This window comes from Salmo trutta, chromosome 30 (genome assembly GCF_901001165.1).
Source record: "Salmo trutta chromosome 30, fSalTru1.1, whole genome shotgun sequence".
In the NCBI taxonomy this organism is placed as follows: Eukaryota; Metazoa; Chordata; class Actinopteri; order Salmoniformes; family Salmonidae; genus Salmo; species Salmo trutta.
This window is the reverse complement of record NC_042986.1, coordinates 16,100,129-16,121,881: the sequence shown is the minus strand read 5'-3', so window position 1 is coordinate 16,121,881 and position 21,753 is coordinate 16,100,129. Positions and strand designations below refer to the sequence as shown.

General features: G+C 39.5%; 1 protein-coding gene across 2 annotated transcripts in view; it reads left to right on the top strand.

Annotated features, from left to right (window-relative positions):
• The first annotated feature begins 1,134 nt into the window (after positions 1–1,134).
• The window catches only part of LOC115168101 (calmodulin-binding transcription activator 1-like), a 349,660-nt gene continuing 329,041 nt past the window's right edge, over positions 1,135–21,753 (top strand). Inside the window, exons 1-3 of one of the 2 annotated variants that reach the window (XM_029723013.1) lie at positions 1,135–1,303; positions 6,158–6,259; positions 21,220–21,323. In XM_029723013.1, the coding sequence (XP_029578873.1) occupies positions 1,279–1,303; positions 6,158–6,259; positions 21,220–21,323 (231 nt within the window). In that variant the 5' untranslated portion in view covers positions 1,135–1,278. The remainder of the gene's footprint in view (positions 1,304–6,157; positions 6,260–21,219; positions 21,324–21,753) is intronic. The other variant, XM_029723014.1, reaches the window with a different exon arrangement.

Below are 21,753 nucleotides of genomic sequence, written 5' to 3'. Positions count from 1 at the left end.
ACCAGCATATTGACAGCGTCAAAAAACCAGCGCACGGTGCACCAGAAATATTTTTGCGTAAATTACGTTATATAAATCTATTTGATAAATAATTTATCATCAAATGAACGTTATTTTTTTTATTATTATGGCACAAAAGAGTGCCTAAGAAGATGTTTAGTTAAAAATTGCAACAACAACAACCATTTAGTGCTATTTCTGTAGCCTAATTGGCAACTGCTGAAATAGTTTGGTAAACAATGTACAATGCATGATAACTCTGTCAGCTTCCTTTACAGGTTAGATTCATGAAAACTCACACTTCAACACTGCCTTCCCTTGTTACAATGATACAAAGTTGTTAAATTACACATTACATGATTCCGTGTGATAAAGTTTATTATCACACGGAACTTAAAAATATATGCTATTTTCAGTGCATTGTGCACATAATGATTATTCTCACTATCTTCAAATAATAGTGTCTTATATTTCTGAATAAGGACTTCGGGGCTTTGATTTTCGCTCAGTGTTATTTTTGCTCCGTTTGCTATGCTGCTGTGCGAGCGCGTCGATAGCTGCGCTGTGACATCACCCGCCTCCTCGATGAATGGAGCTGTCTTTTCAGCACCCATGCGTCGGGCCCATCAGAGACACATTTATTTGTATTTTATTTAACCTTTATCTTACCAGGGAGTCTCAAGGTCTCTTTAGAGATGAGCCCTGAATTACATGAATTACAGAAAATTCACACATCAATATAAATGCAAAATGGAAGCAGAAAGAAAACACAGGGTTGTAATTCAAATGGTTAGATCTGCAGAAAGGGATAATAAATGTCTACTATCAGTTAGCCTATATTAAACACTTTACATGTATGTATACGTTTTTTTTCTGTTGCATAAGCTAAATGGTTGACTTTATGAAATGATTGTATGTAGCCTAATCTAAGCAGTATACATTTGAATCTGACATAGACTATGACTTCATGCCCAATTCCAAATGGTGTCATTAAAACATAATTATTAGTCCATTCCAAAGCAGATTGGTTCATTTACTTTTGAGGTGTTACCTTTCGGCCAATGCCGTGGTCTGGTAGTTGCATTGGATGCGTGTTTTTCTTGATGTCACTAGCCATTCCAGAGTAACATTGTCAGTCATTGCCTCACAACCAATGGTAAGTTTGCATTGGCTGGACTCGCTGCTGCTCCTCGAGTCCCTCCTCGTGCTGTCCTCGCCGTGCACGCGCGTGATACCCACGGTCGTGAGGAGGAGGAGGATGTTGCGCGCGAAGGGGAAATGGCTGCCGAAAACAAGCCGGAAGGTAAGAGAGATATAATGGGATTAATTTACCAGTAAGACAACTATGTGATATACAATATTTTAAAGTCAGACTATTGTGATATATGTGATGAGAGATGTAGAGTTTTTACAAAAATAGCACACTTGTATTTCCTCCGAAATACTAGGCAGCTAAACGTGGAGACAACATTACCTAGCCAGCTAATATTAGCTAGCTTTCTAGCCAGCTATGCCCATCATAGCCTACACATTATAAAAACAAGAAGACAAAATAGCCAGCATGATCTAAGAGCCGAATTGTATAATCCTATTTTATTCTTGATTCAGTTCAGTGAAGCAGCAAGCTAAATAGCTATAAAACAAGCTAAGTTAATGACAACAACATGTCATTTCCAACTTCTCTTCTATTTATCCAGCTTTGAAAATAAGCTTGTTTTTATTACATAAACGCAAGCAAGCTATTACATAGGCTATTTGACATGGAACATCTATAACATCCTACGTATCAAACGTTAGATTGTAGTTTAGTTTGCTTAGAATGCATTTTAGCCATCCAGTGACCATGTCTGGTAACAAAAATGCTTGCTTGCAAGTCCTGGATAATCTTTTTATTTACTCGACGAGTCCACCCGTTGGTTGAGGTTCCTGAAAGGGAAAGGGAACTATCCTATCGAGTGAGGTTTTAACTGGTGTCGGTCTTACAGACAACATTATATTAATGCTCAGTTAAAAGTGTTATTTTATAATAATGTCGATGTTTGCAATAATATATATATATTTAATTTTTTTAAAAGCTAGAATGTTGTACCATACACAGCTTTGGTATTGAATCCCACCAGATGTGTCTCAGATGTGATGGAGAGTAAGATTCTAAAGAACGTTTTTAATTTAGCCAAGAAGGCTGTTATCTTTCTGTCAAAGGGACAATCTGAAAAGGAAGTTTTGATATTCTAGCCTATTTCACTAACTATTGAATATTTGAAGCTAATTTGGGTTGAAATGTGCATCTGGTCTGGATCCATATTGACTTGAATATGTCATTTCATTTGGAGAGTATAACACTTGAGTATTAGTTAACAGTCAAAATTATAGAGGACAGGTAAAATGCATTGTCAAAATAATCAAAATGTTAGAATAAGACAGGAGGAATGCATGCATTTACAAGCGTAACATGTTTACAATGAACATTGTTTAATTAAGGCTATTAAGAAGCTTGATTATGACTAAACCATACCTGCAAAATAGATTTGTTTAGAAGAAAATCAATGTTATAATTAGTATCCTAATTTCAGTAGAAGTATATGTATACTGCATCATAATTATTGATAGTATGTCCTATAGTGTATATAGGCTTAGCATATGCATTTTAAACTTAAAAATGTGCAGGGTTTTCATAAACATTAGAGTTGTTCTGCGTCGTTTTTTAAACTGCAGTCGAGCTTTCTTGCATTTAGTCTACGATGCTCTTCATATTGTTTTCAAATACATTAAGTTGTATTGTTCATATGTAACCAGGGGGTGGTGACAAAGAGCGAGCTCATATTTTCAAATGGTTGGCAATAACTGGAATGCATAGAGTGGCCTAAAACAGACATCAAATAATTAGATACACTGAAATGTTCCATATTGACACACTAGTGTAGAGAGAACTATTGATGTCAAAACAATTAGGGGAGTGTTCATTTAGGGTGAGCTTAGTAGCCTCAATAGTGAAGAAAATAGTTGCCATCCTGTACCTTCTATTTGTGTATGTCTTATCACAGCTTGAGCCACCTCGAATGTAGAATAAAAATGCTATACACACTTATGATCTAGGTTTATATGATAAAGATAACACTGATGGTCAATGTGTTCCTATACTGTTGTGTAAGACCACGATAACAAAGATGAGAGAGCTGAGCCTGTGAGCTGGTTGTGCCAACTCCCAAACAAAGCTCCACAGGGGGGTGGTATTGAGCTGTGAAAAGGGAATGACTATACCGGGACACACTTTACATTTAAAGTGTAGTAGTAGGCCTAATGTATATGACAAAATTAAAAAGGGAGGTTACCTATCTCTGTAATAGGAATGACTTACTACTTCACAGTGGCGTTTAGACCGAATGCATCACATCCACACACACAAGATGAATGTAACTACAGTCACTACCTTTGTGAATTTCTTTGCCTCTCCATCACCAGGAGCTTTTACTGAAACCCTGACTTGAAACTCCCATTGCTGAGCAGGTTGAGTTATTTTCGGTGTTCCTGTGAGGTTGGTCAGTGAAGGAGGGGGAGGGGGAGGATGAAGGAGGAGAGAGAGAGTGCTTCATGCCTCCACATAAACACAATGTCCTCTCAGGCAATCTGGAGCCGTGTAGCTTTTACATAGAATAGTCATCCAGTCTTTATTTTTCCATCCAATATTCATTTAAAATCAGTTATCCAATGATGTGTCTCAGTAAAGGAAAATATGAAGAATATGGAATAGTCTAGGCCTAGAGATAAAAATAAATAAAAAATATATAATATTTATATTATTTCAGCACTGCTACTAATGCACTACCGTTTTCCTGTAGATCCAGTAATCCTCCCATAGGTATTAACACCATCTCTTTTATCCTTTTGTCCTTGAAGCACCTGAACTGTGGTGGGGTGGGAGCTATAGGTATAGTTTGCTTGTTTGGCAGGTCTCCTGATGGCACTGTAGGTCACATCCTGTGCTACTCATAGGGCGATATGAGCCAGTCTCTCAGTGGTCTTCTTTGTACAGAGTAACACCAGGAGTTACTTCTGACCCATCTAACTGATTGCTAGACCCTGGGGGATAGGGCTTTCCCCAACACTTCCTAAAGAACAGTGAGTCTAAGAATACTACTAGTCACGGAGGGAACGGAAATAGCAGGTGTTAAATGAAGATCATTCCAATAAAGTGACACGTCTTACCTTCTCAATTTAGACTTTAAAGTAAACCCCCGACACCTTTGAATCCTTCAGGACTTCAGAGTGGTGATCATGTATTTGTAAAGGGTGTGAAGTGGACAGAGCCAATGCCAGATATGTTTCTTATATACACTCCACTAACTTAGTCTACTTGATCTGTAGACAGAATGCCATTTCTCTCCTCTGTAGCCTAGCCTATCTCTGGGTCAGTACACTTAACCTGGTTATAACATGTTCTCACTGAAGGGTATCTTCCGCAACAGAGAAAACATAACCTTGTATGTCAACCTGAATGTGATATATGGCCATAATGCACTGTAGACCTGTGGAGTAAGAGAGGCTGTAATACACTTTAAAAGTATCAATGCTTTTGCAAACAAATATGGTAGGGGCCTATTTATAGTTGATGTCTGTCTGGGTTTGGAAAGTTCACAGGGTGCAAAAATAGAATAAGTCATCTGGAAATCACACAGTCATTAACTTCAGTCAGGCTGTAGCCTAGTGTTACGTCATCAAACAAGTGACCTTCTCCCCCTGATCTCAGACAGACCGTTTCTTCCTCAGCCATTCCTTTGTATAGTTCCGTGTGGAATCAACCAGGAATCAGGCTGGAGATTTTTCCTTAATTGAATTAGTGAGGTGTGGATGGATGGTAGTCTGCTCCCTCCGTGCTCCAGACTCTGGCTGCCGATGACAGGTGGTGTCATACCTTAGACCAGTCTGTCTCTATGCCGCCAAGGCCCTCTCTGATTGATCACATTGATTCATCCAGCTTACTACTGATGTGATGTGGACCAATATCGACCTGAATCAAACCCAGCCAGGCCTACAATGAGCCTGATTGCTGGCCCCTTCACTCGTCATTAGGGACCATTCCAAGAATAGGGAAAAAAATAGAACTGTTTGTTTAAACCAAGAGATGCATTATTCAGCAGCATAGAAAAAATAATAAATAGAATAGATAAGCAATCATGTAGGACTATACCAACGAGCAAGCAAAATGTCTGGCACTATGCTATGGAACAAATCAATCAGGCTGGATCTGTCAGATTGTCTGATACGCATGTTTTGTTTTTTAAAAGCTAATTTAGAACTCTGGGTTATTCTACATATGTATAAAACCATTTTTTTGTTAGATTTTTAAAATAAGATGTATTGTATGTATTGTATGCTAGGCCTGTCAGAACTGTTTGGAAAGACGATCTCTAAGATCAATGAGATGTAAAATAAAATGTGCCAGACTCAGTGACAGCTGAAGTGTCAGTCTTGAACTCTCAACAGTGACATAGAACTACTCATCAACCACTTTTCCCACTTGCATAAATAGTGTGTTTTTTTTATTAATGTCTGTGAAAGTTTCAACTGTGCACCTAATATCAAAATATTTCCTTCACTTGTCACTAGAGATGCCTTGTGGTGGAAATATTTTGGGGTGTATGACCTTGCTTAGTGGAGCTTAGGTTTACCACATTGCTCTTTGTCAGTAGCATGTACTATTTTGAATATAGCCCACTGTATAGTTGTGGATGACTATTTTGCTGAAATATGTTATCTTTACACCTTGGCAGTGAATAGTGCTGATTATGCCCTAGCACCTGTCCTTTTAGTTGTTGTTTTTTGGTCATGATACTATATTGCAGGCTAACTCTTGATTCACAATCCAGGGGTTTAGGTTAAGCCAAGGTCAGGGCTAGGAGTAGTACTGTTATCCAGTCTCTGTTGTGTCTGTAATACCTCTGTCTCCTGAATAACTCAAGCCTTAGTTACATTATTGTGGGGTTTGTTTCTAATGTGTTGTTTGCAGGTAAACATCTTCACTGTCCAGCTGCTCCCTGTCTGTCAATGTGTTTGCATGGGGGAAAGAAACAGGGCTGTACTGGGCTATTGTAAGCATCTGGGAGAATACCCTACTTCTTTTCCTCCATTTTCTCTACTCTCTTTTTGCCTCCTGAAGGACTGAAGAAAATTCGTAATCCGGATCGAATGTACAGATCAGCTGTGTGTTATGCCGGCCATGCTCCTCCTAAGAGTATCAGTGATGACACAGAGATGAACAGTAAGAGAGTGTTAATAATACTGCATCCCCCCGTGGCACTGTGCTCTGCTCCGAGAGCCCACTATAGCTGGCACATCTATTATTCATTCATCGATTCATTTATTTACCTCTTGATTTTCATCTGACCCCCCACCTCCACCCCCTCCCCTCCTCTTCTCTTCTCCTCTGGGTGTTCCTCCTGGACCGGAGAGGAGCTTGCTGCTCTGGTGATTGAAGTGTCTGCTTTACGGGATCATGCTGTCAATAGCAGAAGTGTTGTCGTTAACTAAGAGTGATTGTTTCAGGTTGAGGCCAGGAGATCATGAGCAGGGCAGGCCCTGAAAGAGAAGGAAGGCTACCACTTGGAGCTAGAAGCACTCCTATCCATTCATCTGGATGAGGAATGCACTGGGATAAGGCTGCTATGTTTACTAAATGCTAGAAGTGTTTCTATGGCCCTGATAAGTTGCATAATTTCAGTTTTAACAGCTAGCCTAATCAAGAGGAGCCTCCTTTGAATTCACAACATTCCGTTAATGAAAAGATTGCCATGCATGCTGGAGCGTCGTAGAGCAGTTTGTGTCTCTGTGAAAGTGACTTCTTTCTTCATGCTTAAAGACCACAGCAGCTTCCTTTATAGTTCCTCCACTGCCAAGGACTCTGTTGATCTAGGTAATGAAGTGTATTTGGAGTAGTGTTTTGAAAAGAGAGGCTGAAATCAACCACATCTCCTTGTTATGCTCTTCACTCATTACACTGTTCTCCTTGATATTGCTTTAGCCGCTTCAGAGCTCTGCGTTTTTGCTTAACACACTTTGAGATGTAGATTTAGAGGCAGCAAAAAGAGTTGGTTGGTGTTGTAGTTTGTGATTCTTAGTGATTGGGATTCGGGACTAACGCATCGCCCCCCAGCTGTGACTAGTCTGTTTTGTGAGTGTTTTCTCTAGTCTTGCTCTCCCTACATGCTGGTGCGTGTTATTATGGCATCCTATTCCCATGTCAGGCGGCCTAGTTAATGTGCTTTCTCTGCCTGCCTGGCTGGCTGCCTGGAGGTTTCACCAGGACACTGTAACGCTGCTCAGAGCAGCCCAGGCCCAGGCAGGTAAACCAGTGATCTGAGTAATTGTGGGAGTAGTTATGATAAAGGGCTGGCTGAGTCCTTCCCTGGCTGACTGTGTGTGTGTGTGTGTGTGTGTGTGTGTGTGTGTGTGTGTGTGTGCCGTGTGCGTGCCACAAGCTCTCACCTCTGCTCTCCTTGAGATGGGCTTTGCATGGATGGGTGAGAGCTGAAATACGTAAAGAGATGTTTTCAGTTTGTTGCAGGCAGTTAACTGTTCGTGTGCATGTTTGTTGAACTTCCTGTCTAATATGTTTTGCAGCTCTTTGACTTAGCCTTTCTCAGCCTCACTTCTGAATATAGGCCTGTTCAATTTAGCAACACCATGGTAGACTCAAATCTTCAATCTTTTTTTACTCTAAGTAGCCTAACACTGTTATATAAATAATTCAGGCTAACTAACTACGATATTTGGTTGGCCAGCATTCCACAAAAAGTGTACATCGCCCTCTCTTCCCCTCTATCAAGAGTCACCAGACTGTAAGAAAGTTGTCCTGTAGAGTGGAGTCTTTGACATCAACCATTGTTATTATGATTACTGCAAGGGAAACATAATGGCGCTTTAATTTGCCCTCTTGTCATAGTAAACCCCATCTCAAGTTTCCCCCTAGCAGTGGGCCTAATCAAGCATTGTTTTGACTTTTCAGAAGTATGGGCCTACTCACTGCCTCTCTAATCATTCATATTTGAAGAGATTATGCTAATCAAGAAGAGGTCTGAGGGGTATACTACAAAACAGGATCAATGAGATGTGCCAAAATCTTCTGAAATAACTTTGTCTTTTTTTTGTTAAGATAAGCTTGAAATGAGCATGGTCTCATTGACTCAACAACCAAAAACCCATTTCTAAGTTTATCTTCCTTAATGAACCAGAAAATCTGTTATTTTCAGTTGTTCATCAAAGTTAGCTGGCTAACTCATTGATCCTGCTTTGTAGTATACCCCTCAGGTTAGTCCAATCAAAGCCTTGTTAGACCAGATGCAAAATCAGGGAGATTTTAACTCTTTTTAGAGTTTGGGTAGAGGTCTGTATTGGCATCATACTGTAGAAAGAGTGAAGAAGAGGTTCATATAGCAATAGCTTAGATTTGTCTATATTTCCTTTAACATAAAGGCTAGTTATGACCGATGCAACATGGCAGTCAAGATGGAAATTAAGAATGATGTTTCTGATGCAAATAATATGCTGAGTGTATGATTAGCTCATTTTAGAGGTTGAACTCAAATGCTTTATTTGTCATCAGAAGTGGTTGTTTGTTTGGGTAATGGCAACAACTTGGCAAAAGATGTTAACTCCCCTCTACCTACCCTCCCTCCTCCCACATGTCTTACAACAACTCACCCAGATTGATTGTTTTTGATTGACAGCATGTTATTAGCCCAGCACTGCATCTTGGCTGACCAATCAATGCCTTCTAGTTCTGGTTTCGCTTCAATCAGTGTTTTTATTCCTATCATTCTAATAATGTTTTCAGTGTGGACCAGCCACTGGAGAGGGGGACAGTGTTTGTGGATGGACTGGGTCTTTAGTGGGCCTTGAGGATGAGGTTTAGCAGTGTTTTCCCCCACAAGGATTGACGCACTTGAGGGTTGTTTCTGTCTGTAGACAGAAAACTCATTAGGCTATTCACTTATTTGATCCCTATGTCTGGTTCTAATTTATTTGGATCTGGTAATTATTACCCTATAAATGCTCCAGGCTCTCTAGTTGTATACCAGTCTGTTTGATTTGTTCTATGTTGTTTTAGCATGTCTTGTGATGTCTTTGCTGTGTCATGTGTTTCATATGCTTGAATGGGCCTATTGAGTATGCCTAATGAAAAATGCATGGCTGAATTGCATGATATAGAAAATATGTTTGCTGCATGGCTGGGTGCTTGACTTCCTTTCGTGTATGGATGTTTAATGACTTTAATATTGTTATTTACTGTTGTTTAACATTTTGTTTCTTTATCTGATTGGAGTTATGTTTCTGTTATGTACTGTGTATTCATGTTTGTGATATAGCCTAGTGTTGTTCATCTGTCACTAAAGACATAGCTAGACTATATTGCAAAGTGAATACTGGGATTTAGCTTACATATGTAGGACCTTTTGCAGGAGAACTTTCCTGCAATGCAACTTGCAGTGGTGGAAAAAGTACTCAATTGTCATACTTGAGTAAAAGTAAAGATACCTTAATAGAAAATGACTCAAGTAAGTAAAAGTGAAAGTCACCCAGTACAATACTACTTGAGTAAAAGTCTTAAAAGTATTTGTTTTTTAAAAATACATCATTTTCTTTAGGAATGTAGTGAATTAAAAGTTGTCAAAAATATAAATAGTAAAGTAAAGTACAGATACTCAAAAAACTACTTAAGTACCGTAATTACCGGACTATTAAGCACACCTGAATATAAGCCGCACGCACTGAATTAAAAAAAAAAAATATTATTTTGAACATGAATAAGCCGCACATGTCTATAAGCCGGTACATTGAAGGTGCCTACCGGTACATTGAAACAAATTAACTTTACACAGGCTTTAACGAAACACGGCTTGTAACAAAAATAAATAGGCTTTAACGAAACACGGCTTGTAACAATAATAAATAGGCTTTAATGAAACACGGCTTGTAACAAAAAATAAAAAATTTGCAGTAAGCTTTAGTTGTCTTTTTGCACTGAGTCAATTCCTCACGCTGCTGTTTCCAACGTCTTATCATCGACTCATTAAGACCAAGCTCCCGTGCAGAAGCTCTATTTCCTTTTCCAACAGCCAGATCAATCGCCTTCAACTTGAAAGCTGCATCATATGCATTTCTCCGTGTCTTTGCCATGATGAGGGTGACAAAATGACTACCGTAATCAGAATGATGGGAAGTTTGAGAGCGCTCGATTTAATCTAAACAGTAAACAAAAAAGTTGTTTGACCGTAACCCGTTCAACAATTTCATTGGTCTAATGAAAGCTTCATGCCGCCAAAAAACTGAGCACGTCACAGAATGTGTTGTTTTGTAGAAAAAAAATTGAAAGCGGGAAAAATCCATATATTAGCCACGTCATTGTTTAAGCCGTGAGGTTCAAAGCGTGGGAAAAAAGTTGCGGCTTATAGTCCGGAATTTACGGCACCTGTACCTGTACACAGCCAATCTGTAAATAGCACACCCAACTACCTCATCCCCATATTGTTATTTATCTTCTTGCTCTTTTGCATCCCAGTATCTCTACTTGCACATCATCATCTGCACATCTATCACTCCAGTGTTGATGCTAAATTGTTATTATTTTGCCTCTATGGCCTATTTATTGCCTTACCTCCCTAATCTTACTACATTTGCACACACTGTACATACATTTGTCTATTGTGTTATTGACTGTACGTTTGTTTATGTGGCACTTTGTGTTGTTGTTCTTGTTGCACTGCTTTGCTTTATCTTGGCCAGGTCGCAGAAAGTAAATGAGAACTTGTTCTCCGCTGGCGTACCTGGTTAAATAAAGGTGAAATAAAAAAATATAAAAGTAGTACTTTAAAGTACTTTACACCACTGGCAACTTGTAGTGTATATGAGGTTTAAAAAGGCTTATGCTTGTAATTTCCACTTTGACATTTCAGACATGTTTTTCTCTTACAAAAAAGGTATTAACTCCTACAAAAATGTCCATTCATTATAATCCACATAATAATTCACATGTCCTGTTGTTGCAGGATTATTTCCCTGCTTTGGCAAACTGGCTCAAATTAAGGTCCTACATCTGTAGTTCTTAAGAAAGATCTTAGATCTTCACAAGTGCTTCACTAAATAGCCTAGACACTATGCACAGCCGACAATGGTTTACTGAATGAGCCAAGGTACCATAATATTAGCTCACCATTTCCCTACAATATGGGCAGCACTAGGCACAGATTAAAATGAAAAACTGTCACTCTCGGAGCGCACTGAGCCAGAGACGGAGGAGGGAGTGTTTTGTGTTGAGGGCCAGGGTATTGATTAAAGATTTGTTTTTGTCAGCCTTTCCAGCCTCATGACCCACGCTCTCATCTCCAGGGTGGGGCCAGAACAAGCTAGCATGACAGATGCCCTTAAATTCCCCCAACTGTTTGCTGCTTCACAGGCAGGATCAGTGATAATCCAAAGATCAGCACAGAGGAATATATATTGTTGGGGTCTATTTGATTGAGGGTGTTCTGACTCATGAAAAGGCATGCTTTATCCCCTCCCAAGTCCCTACTACCAAGGAATAGAAATAGGCTTGATAGTGTGCTCATCAAAAACAGGCCCTGTAGTAGGCATAGAACAGCAGATTTTATAGGCCCCTTACTGGCTTTTGAAGGAGCCCAAATCACCTGAGTAGTCGGGTGGTACTGTAGGTGGCTAGGCCCTAGGCAAACTTTCTCTTAGACAGCTCCTTTATTATCACCAGGGCAATAATTGGCTGCCCACCAGCCCAGCCCCGCTCAGCTCAGCCCAGCCCTGCTCAGCCCAGCTCAACTCAGCCCAGCTCAACTCAGCACCTTCCCAGCTAGCACATAACGTTCTGAGAACCATATGTTTCTTAGTGCTTCGTGAGAGCGTGGTTGACCTATAGTAATGGTACAGGATAGTTGCTTGACTTTGGAACATTGTCAGCACATTTAAGTAACTTGACAAAAGAACGTTCATTTCATTACTTAACAGAAAGTTTCCTTAAAGTTCAAACATGGTTACATTTAATTTACATTTTGGTCATGTTCTAGGAACGCTCTCTAACTGGTTTGACATTGGGAAAGTTCTCAAATAGTTCAGAGAATGTTAAGAAACAACCTTCTGTGGGAATTTCAGTACTTCAGCATCACGTTTCCTACAGGTCTCCTCCTGGTTCTATTTAAAGTCATGTTCTCAAATTGTTCAGAGAACATTACGAAAACTTTCAATAAAAAACACAAGAAACCTTTAGTAACATTCAGAGAACGTTCTAAGAATGTTATTTAAAAACATGTACATTCCTTTATTAGCATCACCAAACTCTCTCTCCTCTATCTTGTTAAGTGTGTTCAGGTGTGTTGACCGCGCCCACTAATTGGCCACACGTGATCTTAATGAGTGCTTGTTTTCCTTTGAAATGGGGTTTGTTTGAATAGACTAAAATAAACATCTTTGTATGAGTTAAAAAAAACATGACATGCTAGCTCCATCCTGGTGGCGCAATGGATAGGGAACAGAATATTATAGGTTTGAATCTCATTGACGCCGTGCCACAATAAAAAGGTTAATGGGATTGCATGAATAATGCAATCACATACTTGGAGTTCTAAACAGTTAACCCAAACTAAGCTAGCAGTGTTATTCAAAGTTTTATATAAACATGATCTCAGAACGTTATTTAATTACCATAAAATAACCTAGAATTTCTATTCTCAGAACGTTATTAAAACATCCCAGGAAAACTTTCAGGGAACTATAGTAAAATGTTCTCAGAACCTCTCTGCAACATAAAAATGTATGTTCCCAGAACTTCCTTTCTCAGAACGTTAAAAAAACTTAGGGCTTCGTTCCAAGGGCCAATGTGAAACCAAAACGTACGTTCCAACAACTTCCAAAGAACCAAATGTGCTAGCTGGGTTCTGATATAACAAGCTCTTGTTTTAGCCTGTGTTGCACTTGTGTTTTACAACCAATTGCTTGTTGTTAGCCAGATGGGATAGTTTATTTTGTGGGCTATAATAATCATACCTGCATAAAATCAGACAAACATTGATTTGATTTGCAAAACAGGATCGTGGTTGTTTCTCATAATGATGCAATTCTGTAGGGTGGTGGAAACAAATATATTTCATAATATTCCGGATAGGTGTCTATTGAGGGCTAGTCTATTTATGTAATCTTACACACAATTAACTCTGTAGGCTTATTTGTTGGTAGATGAGCGTTCCTTAATCTGAGAGTATTAGCAACTAAAATCATCAGTCGATACAGACTGGCAGGTATACATCGACACATAAAGGCCTTACTCATCAGTTTGGCTTAGAAAGTCATCGGGGGTCATCTTAGATCTTAGACTCTTCTAGTTCAGTTTTCCATTGTTGTTCCAATTGGTGATCTCTTTCTGTTATCAGCCATGCCTTCTGATATATCTTACATCATAGCCTTAAAAATGTGTTGACTTGATTAGGCCTATAGAAGGCTGCCTTCACAATGGTGCAGCATTAGACTGTGCCTTTAAGAGATACAGGCGTTTCTAAGCCAGGATAGCCCGGTATCTCAAATTGTTCTGTTAATTTTCACATAGAAACTTAATTGGGAGGATGGATGTTTGACATGCTTTTTATCTTTGTGTCACAAACCAGTTTTGAGAAAATAATGATGAAAGTGGCCATTTTAGGCCTTTTTTAAAAGGTGTTATGTGTCTGCTGTATCATCTTGGTGTCATTATATTCCTTATAGCAGGGCTATTCAACTATATTCTTACAGGGTTCAGATTAAAAAAGGGTAATTGCAAGGGGGCAGATTATTATTCAAAAGAACTGTATAAAAAAGCAACGCACACACACCAATAAAACATTTTGTTTTTAATGAAATGTTCATGAAAGTAATTAGGAAAGAAGTGAAGGGTGTTCAACCAACGTCGAGGTGCAACCAACATTTTATATAATCATTGAAAAGGAAAAGGCACAATGCTCGCTCACCATTTTGGAAATTTTATTTAAACAACTATTAAATTATAATAATAAAAAAAAAATGGAACCTTTATTTAACTAGGCAAGTCAGTTAAGAACAAATTCTTATTTACAATGACGGCCTACCGGGGAACAGTGCCTTGTTCAGGGGCAGAACAACAGATTTGTCAGCTCAGGGATTCGATCCAGCAACCTTTCATACCTGCCTCTTAAAAGTAATTAGGTCATTTTAAAATCATCTGAAAACTAAGCAGCTCAATAAATAACACAAAGATATGTCAAATCAGGTAATGCCAAATTCGTCTGTAGAAAGTATGCTTTGAATGTGTTTTTTAATCACACTCTCTTCTAACGAGTCCTTGTTAGCATCAGAGAGGAAAATAGACATACATGTTCCTGAGAGTCGTAGCTTTCAGGAATATGGTCATAATATTTTGTAGCTTAAACCGTTCAAACGCTAGAGACAAATTCATATGAAGAAAAAATTATCAACATGCCACATAGGCGCTATAAAGCCCCCCAAAACCGCTAGAAACCACACTATAGACCACGGGTTCCCAAACCTTTTAACTCGGGGCGCCCTTCCAGCATTGTAGAACATCCCACTCGCCCCTACACGGGCCTGCACTCACCATGTCTATTTCTATGGGCACAAGCTCTGTTCATGTCACAAACAGTTCAGGTTTACAGCAACAACAAAAAACGTTAGCTGACATGGGCTAGTTGTTCTGGACATTTCTGACAATTTATAAATATCTCTCTAAGGTCTGCAATGACTGACATGACAAGAGGAACTGATGATGCACTACCCAATTTATAAATTGCACCTTGTCCATTCTACTATTACAACCTTCAAGAGTAAGTTGAAAGTCTGCCGACTCCACTCCCAACAGTTTGGGAACCACTGATATAGACAACCACATTAGTGCTTGTCATTTTGGCATTGAACGTCAGATTTTCACAGCGATTTTTTTGCTGAACTTTTATTAATGTGAGCATTCAAAATTCAAAAGGCACTCGCACATCTGAGCTATCTTTTTTGCAGGTGCATGGTAACAGTTGAATAAGTTGAGAAAATAGAAGGAACCCGCACACTGCTCTTAATTGTATCACTGCTCTTTAATAAGCTTATGCCGCGTAGAGTAGACCAGAAGGCTAAACTGAAAAACCTAACCTCTATCAAATAAAACGATGGCGGAGCCACAAAGGTACTTCTGTGCAAGGGTGTTTATTTACATAGTGAATCCGAAAGAAAAACAACAGTACTGCCACCAAAAGTATACATCCTGACAGCTTAAAACAATGCTGCCCCATCAACAGCTCAATCCAAAATGGTCTCCCCTTTGAACTGAAAGAGAGGCTCCTTTTGTAGGGGAAGCCCCTCCCATCAGAACATACTAAACACTTATTAATTAAAAAATGACCATCATCAAAGCCTACATTTTCCACTCAGCTAATCATCATGAATTATATGCATTGCACCTTTGCAATCCTTTTCTCATGATACAATATAACAATATAACACATTTACAAAATCCCATCACTACTGACATGGTCCATTCACATGAACGAGCCATTCGGGACAGGCACTACAAAGCCAGCCCGATTGCCGTAGCTCTGGTCCTTATCCCAGCATACCCGGAAGCTATTAAGCTTATTAAAAAGCAGTGACATTAATGTGAGCATTGCCAGAACAATCTGAGATACCTCAAATATTTTTGGGCTATCCTGGTGTGGAATCGCCCATAGGCCTAGGCTACTGTATTACCAGCACATTGATTAGCATGCAGGATGGTATATCAAAATGCAAAGCCTTCATCTAGCTTGTCTGATTCATTTCATTAGAAGCAGATAAATCCCAGATTTCCCAGGATGTCCCTTTCGATGTTCAGACGGAGAGGGAGACCACTATTTCAATATAATTTCATCTAATGAACATCTTGGCCTATCTGATAAACATCTAATTCCAGTCTCAGATTTCATTTATCCTTAAAGTAGATGAGAAATAAGAAATACACGTTTTATAAGGGGGTTAGGCCTAGGTCTAGAAGACAGTTTTAAAAACAGTCATATATTTAAAAAAATATTCATTTGGAAAAGAACAGTCACATAGTTTGTTGTGTGGAATATTTCATTTTACTCAATTATCGCCCCCTATTTTATTTATTTTAAGCAACAAGTGTTTTTTTTTTAACAACATCTCTATTTGGCAGATGTTCCATTTCTGCATAAACATTCTCAGAGGCAATTTGTCTCTGGTAATTTGTGGTTCAGATGTAGATTAATCACTGACTTTCAGATGTTTGTCAAAGGCTTATGTTGCGCGTCTGGCATCCAACCTATTCCCATGTGGAAGCAGGCTGGGGCTCTATCTATCACACCTACTATATATATGTGGATTCCCTTTCGTCTCACCGGCACAGTTGACAAACCTTTTATTAGTGAGCAAAACTCTGTTTGAACTAAAGCTTTCAAAGGAACCCCTTCTCCTCCTCCACAGCTGTGGAAAAGCCCAGTGGAGAAAATCAGAGGATGGCTGAAATAACATGGGAACAAATTGACAATGTGGGCTTAATAAATGGGAGAAAATATGCTTCAGTTTAGCATTTTAAAACAGGTTCTGTGGTTCGTTCTGTGTTCTCCGAACAGAGAGCCAGTCTGAGCCTAATAACAGGACGTGAGCTTGACAGTGTGAGAAGCGGAGAACATGGCCCTCCTACGGTGATCAAGAGGTAGACAGTGAACAAATCTGGAACGTGGATGCCATATCTGAAACACAAGATTTGCTCTACTCTGAGCTTTTTAAACTTTACCCAATACGTTTTTTACTTAAGTTGCATGCATATTATATGCTACATCCTTATAACCAAATTGTACAAACAGTTAATAAAATAATAATGAATGGGAGTGATGATGATATCTCCCCTCGATGATGTCATCTGAGGGTGTGAGGGATAGGCTGGCTAGGTTAGTGGGCTCTGTGTGTACTGTAGGGAGGAAGGTGAGAGATGGCCAAGGCTCGCCCTGGACACAACGGGTTAATATCTGAGTGTGGTTCGCTCTGCCTTGAAACATCACCTTTAATGCTGGAGCCTGGACTCAGTGGACAGTGGACTCACATGGCTTCTCATTGGAAAACAAACAACATATGAACATTCTGCAGGCAGAGTATGCAATGTATGCTGAAAGCCAATCCACAGTTAGAAAAAAGTTAGAAAATATAATTAGTCCAACAATAGCTAATTGGTCTAGTCTTAAAAAGCAAAACATTTAGTAAGTCAATCATGTTTTGCCCTTTTCGTTATGTACTTCTCTTTTTGTTTTGTTAGATGTGTGTTATTTTTTACCTTATTGCCCATTTCCTTGTTGTTCCTAATTTGCCCATGTCCCGTTTTCCCTCTCATTTCCCTCCCTGGTGCATGGTTATGGCTAGAAGGGATCCAACTTTTGTCAAATTAAAGTCAAAAGTAGATTTTTTTTGCATTTAAGCTAACCCTAACCCTTTTCCTAACCTTAACCTAATTCTTCTGAACTGCTATGTTAATTATCCTAACCTCTGCGTAAGTTCTCCTAACCTGCTACAAAAAGTAAAATCTGACTTTAATTTGACAAAATCTGGATCCTTTCTAGCCATGACCCTGGTACATCGCTGATCATTTAGCTCTATCCTGTTTGCCTCTGATGACAACAATAACACCACTTTGGTGGTACCTATAAGCAGATGCTGCATGGGCTTGTTAATTGGGCGAAGCGAATGATTACAGATACCTGTTCAGCTCAGCTCATATAAAAATAGTTTACACACGCAGAATTACTAGGTACAGCTGGATGCAGCAAACAGCTAAGGAATCTATCTCTACTACCTGCTCCCTGTGGGAGCAACACTAAACATGGCTCTGATGTTTCTCTCCCTCCCTGATCAGGTGGCTGGAACAGCAGTTTGTTTGTACCATGTGAATGAATGGTGGGATTCTACAAGCTAGGGCTTACTAGACCTATATATTCTGTTCCCTTTCAATAGGTCTCTTGACATAGGCCTAGTGCACGACTGGAATGGAGGTTCTGTACTTAAAATCAGAAGTATTTGCCATGGGCTCTCTGTGCATGGGCTCACCAGAATTGATAGAATGTTAAGAATTTATCCATTAATAGCCCTGTAAAAAACATTTAGCAAGAAAGAATGCAATCTTTTCAGCAGATGTGCCATGATGGGTCACCAGTGACTTTAGTCGGAGGATAACAATCAGAGAAAGATGCTATACCCCTGCTATTAAAGATGATTTCCACTGAAACGCTCTCAAAAGCAAGTGCGGTTGCTTTAATTAATACCAGATCAGAAAGGTTCTATTATAAGGGTCTATTATTATCCTTCTACTAAAAAGACACCTTAAAATTAGACAAATAAATAGACATTCTTTCAAATTTCTTTTACAAACAAATACACAACTACACTATATAATAAAGTATGTGGACACCTCTTCAAATGAGTGGATTTGTCAATTTCAGTCACACCCGTTACTGACAGGTGTATAAAATCGAGAGAGAAAAAAAGCACACCGCCATGCAATCTCCATAGACAAACATTGGCAGTAGAATGGCCTTACTGAAGAGCTCAGTGACTTTCAACGTGGCACCATCATAGGATGCCACCTTTCCAACAAGTCAGTTTGTCAAATTTCTGCCCTGATAGAGTTGCCGCGGTCAACTGTAAGCGCTGTTATTGTGAAGTGGAAACGTCTAGGAGCAACAACGGCTCAGCCACACAAGCTCACAGAATGGGACTGCCGAGTAAGTAGTGCGTAAAAACTGTCTGTCCTCAGTTGGATCACTCACTACTGAGTCCTAAACTGCCTTTGAAAGCAACGTCAGCACAAGAACTGTTCGTCGGGAGCTTCATGAAATGGGTTTCCATGGCCGAGCAGCCGCACACAAGCCTAAGTTCACCATGAGCAATGCCAAGCTTCAGCTGTAGTGGTGTAAAGCTCGCCACCATTGGACTTAGGAGCAGTGGAAACGCGTTCTCTGGAGTGATGACTCACGCTTCACCATCTGGCAGTCCGACGGACGAATCTGGGTTTGGCGGATGCCAAGAGAATGTTTGGTGGGGGAGGAATAATGGTCTGGGGCTGTTTTTCATGGTTCAGGCTAGGCCCCTTAGTTCCAGTGAAGGGAAATCTTAATGCTACACCATACAATGACATTCTAGACGATTCTGTGCTTCCAACTTTGTGGCAACAGTTTGGGAAAGGCCTTTTGCTGTTTCAGCATGACAGGGCCCCAAGGGCACAAAGCGATCAGTGTGGAAGAACTTGACTGGCCTGCACAGAGCCATGACCTCAACCCCATCAAACGCCTTTGGGTTGAATTGGAACACTGACTGCGAGCCAGGCCTAATCGCCCAACATCAGTGCACGACCTCAATAATGCTCCTGTGGCTGAATGGAAGCCAGTCCCCACAGCAACATTCCAACATCTAGTGGAAAGCCTTCCAAGAAGAGTGGGAGCTGTTATAGCAGCAAAGGGGGGACCAACTCCATATTAATGGCCATGATTTTGGAATGAGATGTTCGACGAGTAAGTGTCCACATACTTTTAGTCATGTAGTGTATAATGGTAATTGGAAATAGTATAATGCATGATAATGCACATTATCACACTCACCAGTAAAATAATCAAATTCAGCGGGAAACAATGCAATTTTTACAGCAGATTTGTCTTGATGGGTGACTTTAGTAGGAGATTGTAAAGCTGTGAAAGAAAATTATTCTTTAGGCCCATAGCCAAAATGTAGTCCTATAAAACATAACACTGTCTACAATGGATCATGTTCGTTTTGTTTGTAACACATCATTATTCAGTGTGAATTTCTCTCCTAACAAATAATTATTCAGAAAACTTGATTTACATAGTAGCCAAGGTTAGTGCGTTGTTCAGTACAGTAGCATTGCTTCCATTCTTTGAAAGGCCGTCTGCTTGTAAGATGTCATGCCATTATGACTGGCAGACAGTAACTCCTCTCTCTGTTTAAAACCACTCCTAATGATAAGCTGTTGGTTGGGAATGAGCTATGCTAATTTAGTATGTAAATTGCAAAAGCTATGGATGCATACATGTTCTCGTAGCCGTGTGTTGCTTACAATTTATTTTATTTTAATTTCCTTGTAATATTCATCCCAAACACTTATTAGTTTTGCCCATAATACCATACATTCACAGTGGTCTCCAGACAAATAGCATTTGCAAACACCTAAGTGTTGGATGAAATGCCATCTGTATATTTGAATAGCAGGAATGAGGAAGCAATATAATTTTAATGAACAATAGGACCTTGAATAGCATGGGCCTAATGCATGATTGTATCTAAGTATGTCTACTCTGCACTGAATTTGCTACATTATCCATGTGATATGATTGTGAAATGTAACATGTAGTGTAACCAGGTAAAGCAATGGGCTTTACATGGTTACTTTCTTTGAATAATTCACATAATTATGGTATTCAAGGCATGAAGGCCCACAGCTTCTCACATCATAGACAGAGTAGTGTGATTGGGCGTTTACATTTTGTGCATTAGGCCCCATGGTTCTCTTTGTGGATATGGAAATATTGATGTCAAATGTAAAGTTATGGGAGACGGACATATAATCGACAGATAATAACAAGTTGTGTGTAATTGAAGCCGATTCCCAGATAGGCTACCTCTACAGACAGTGTTATTGTAATTTAGAAAGTCTGCTTCAGAACAATGAGGGTGAATGACAGTGATTTGACTGTGCTGCCATGCCCTTTGAAACTGTGGAGAGAGTAAGATGAGGCAGGGATCAGGCCAGGGAAGCATTTGATATACAACCCAGCTGTAATTGCACTACAGAACAAGTTGTATTTCCTTTTTTTCTCATCCGCTGGCATTTGGGCCTGTGTGAGAGTGTTGTACCACTTTAGCTTGCAGTTTGAATCACTGAAACAGAGGACAGTGTTGTTCTAGGTATACTTGCCATTGTGTCCTTTTTAGGATAACAGAAATGGGCTTTGCCTTTGTCCAAAGATGGATTGTTGTTGTACTGTTGTGATATTACCTGGTGAGGTGGGTTGTACCATAACGGCACCACCGTTGTCTTCTGAAACTGGGCCAATTCAACATGGTCTCTGACAAAGTTCTGATTCCTCAGGTCTCACAAGGAGCAAAAGGAGCACGCATGCACTTACACACATCTTTCTCTTTTTGCAGATGAACATGGACATTTGAAAATATACCTGCCCAAAAAGCTGCTTGAATGTCTACCAAAATGCTCGTCGCTGCCAAAGGAGAGACACAGGTGGAACACCAATGAGGTATGGGCCCTTCTTCTCCTCGTGGTTATCGTTGCAAATGTTTCTGATACAATGTAAAAACACATTATGTTCATTCTTAAGGGTAGGTTGCATAAGTGTAACCACATGTAACATATGGATTTGCATTAGTGTACGCATCAAAAGTCCCAATGAAAAATTACAGCAAATGTGTCTATTTCTCATGTTATTACATCAAACCTATCAGAATTTTTTTAATGTTTTAAATTTCATTTCACCTTTATTTAACCAGGTAGGCTAGTTGAGAACAAGTTCTCATTTGCAACTGCGACCTAGCCAAGATAAAGCATAGCAATTCGACACACAACAACACAGAGTTACACATGGAATAAGCAAAACATACAGTCAATAATACAGTAGAACAAAAGAAAACAAAAAGTCTATATACAGTGAGTGCAAATGAGGTAAGTTA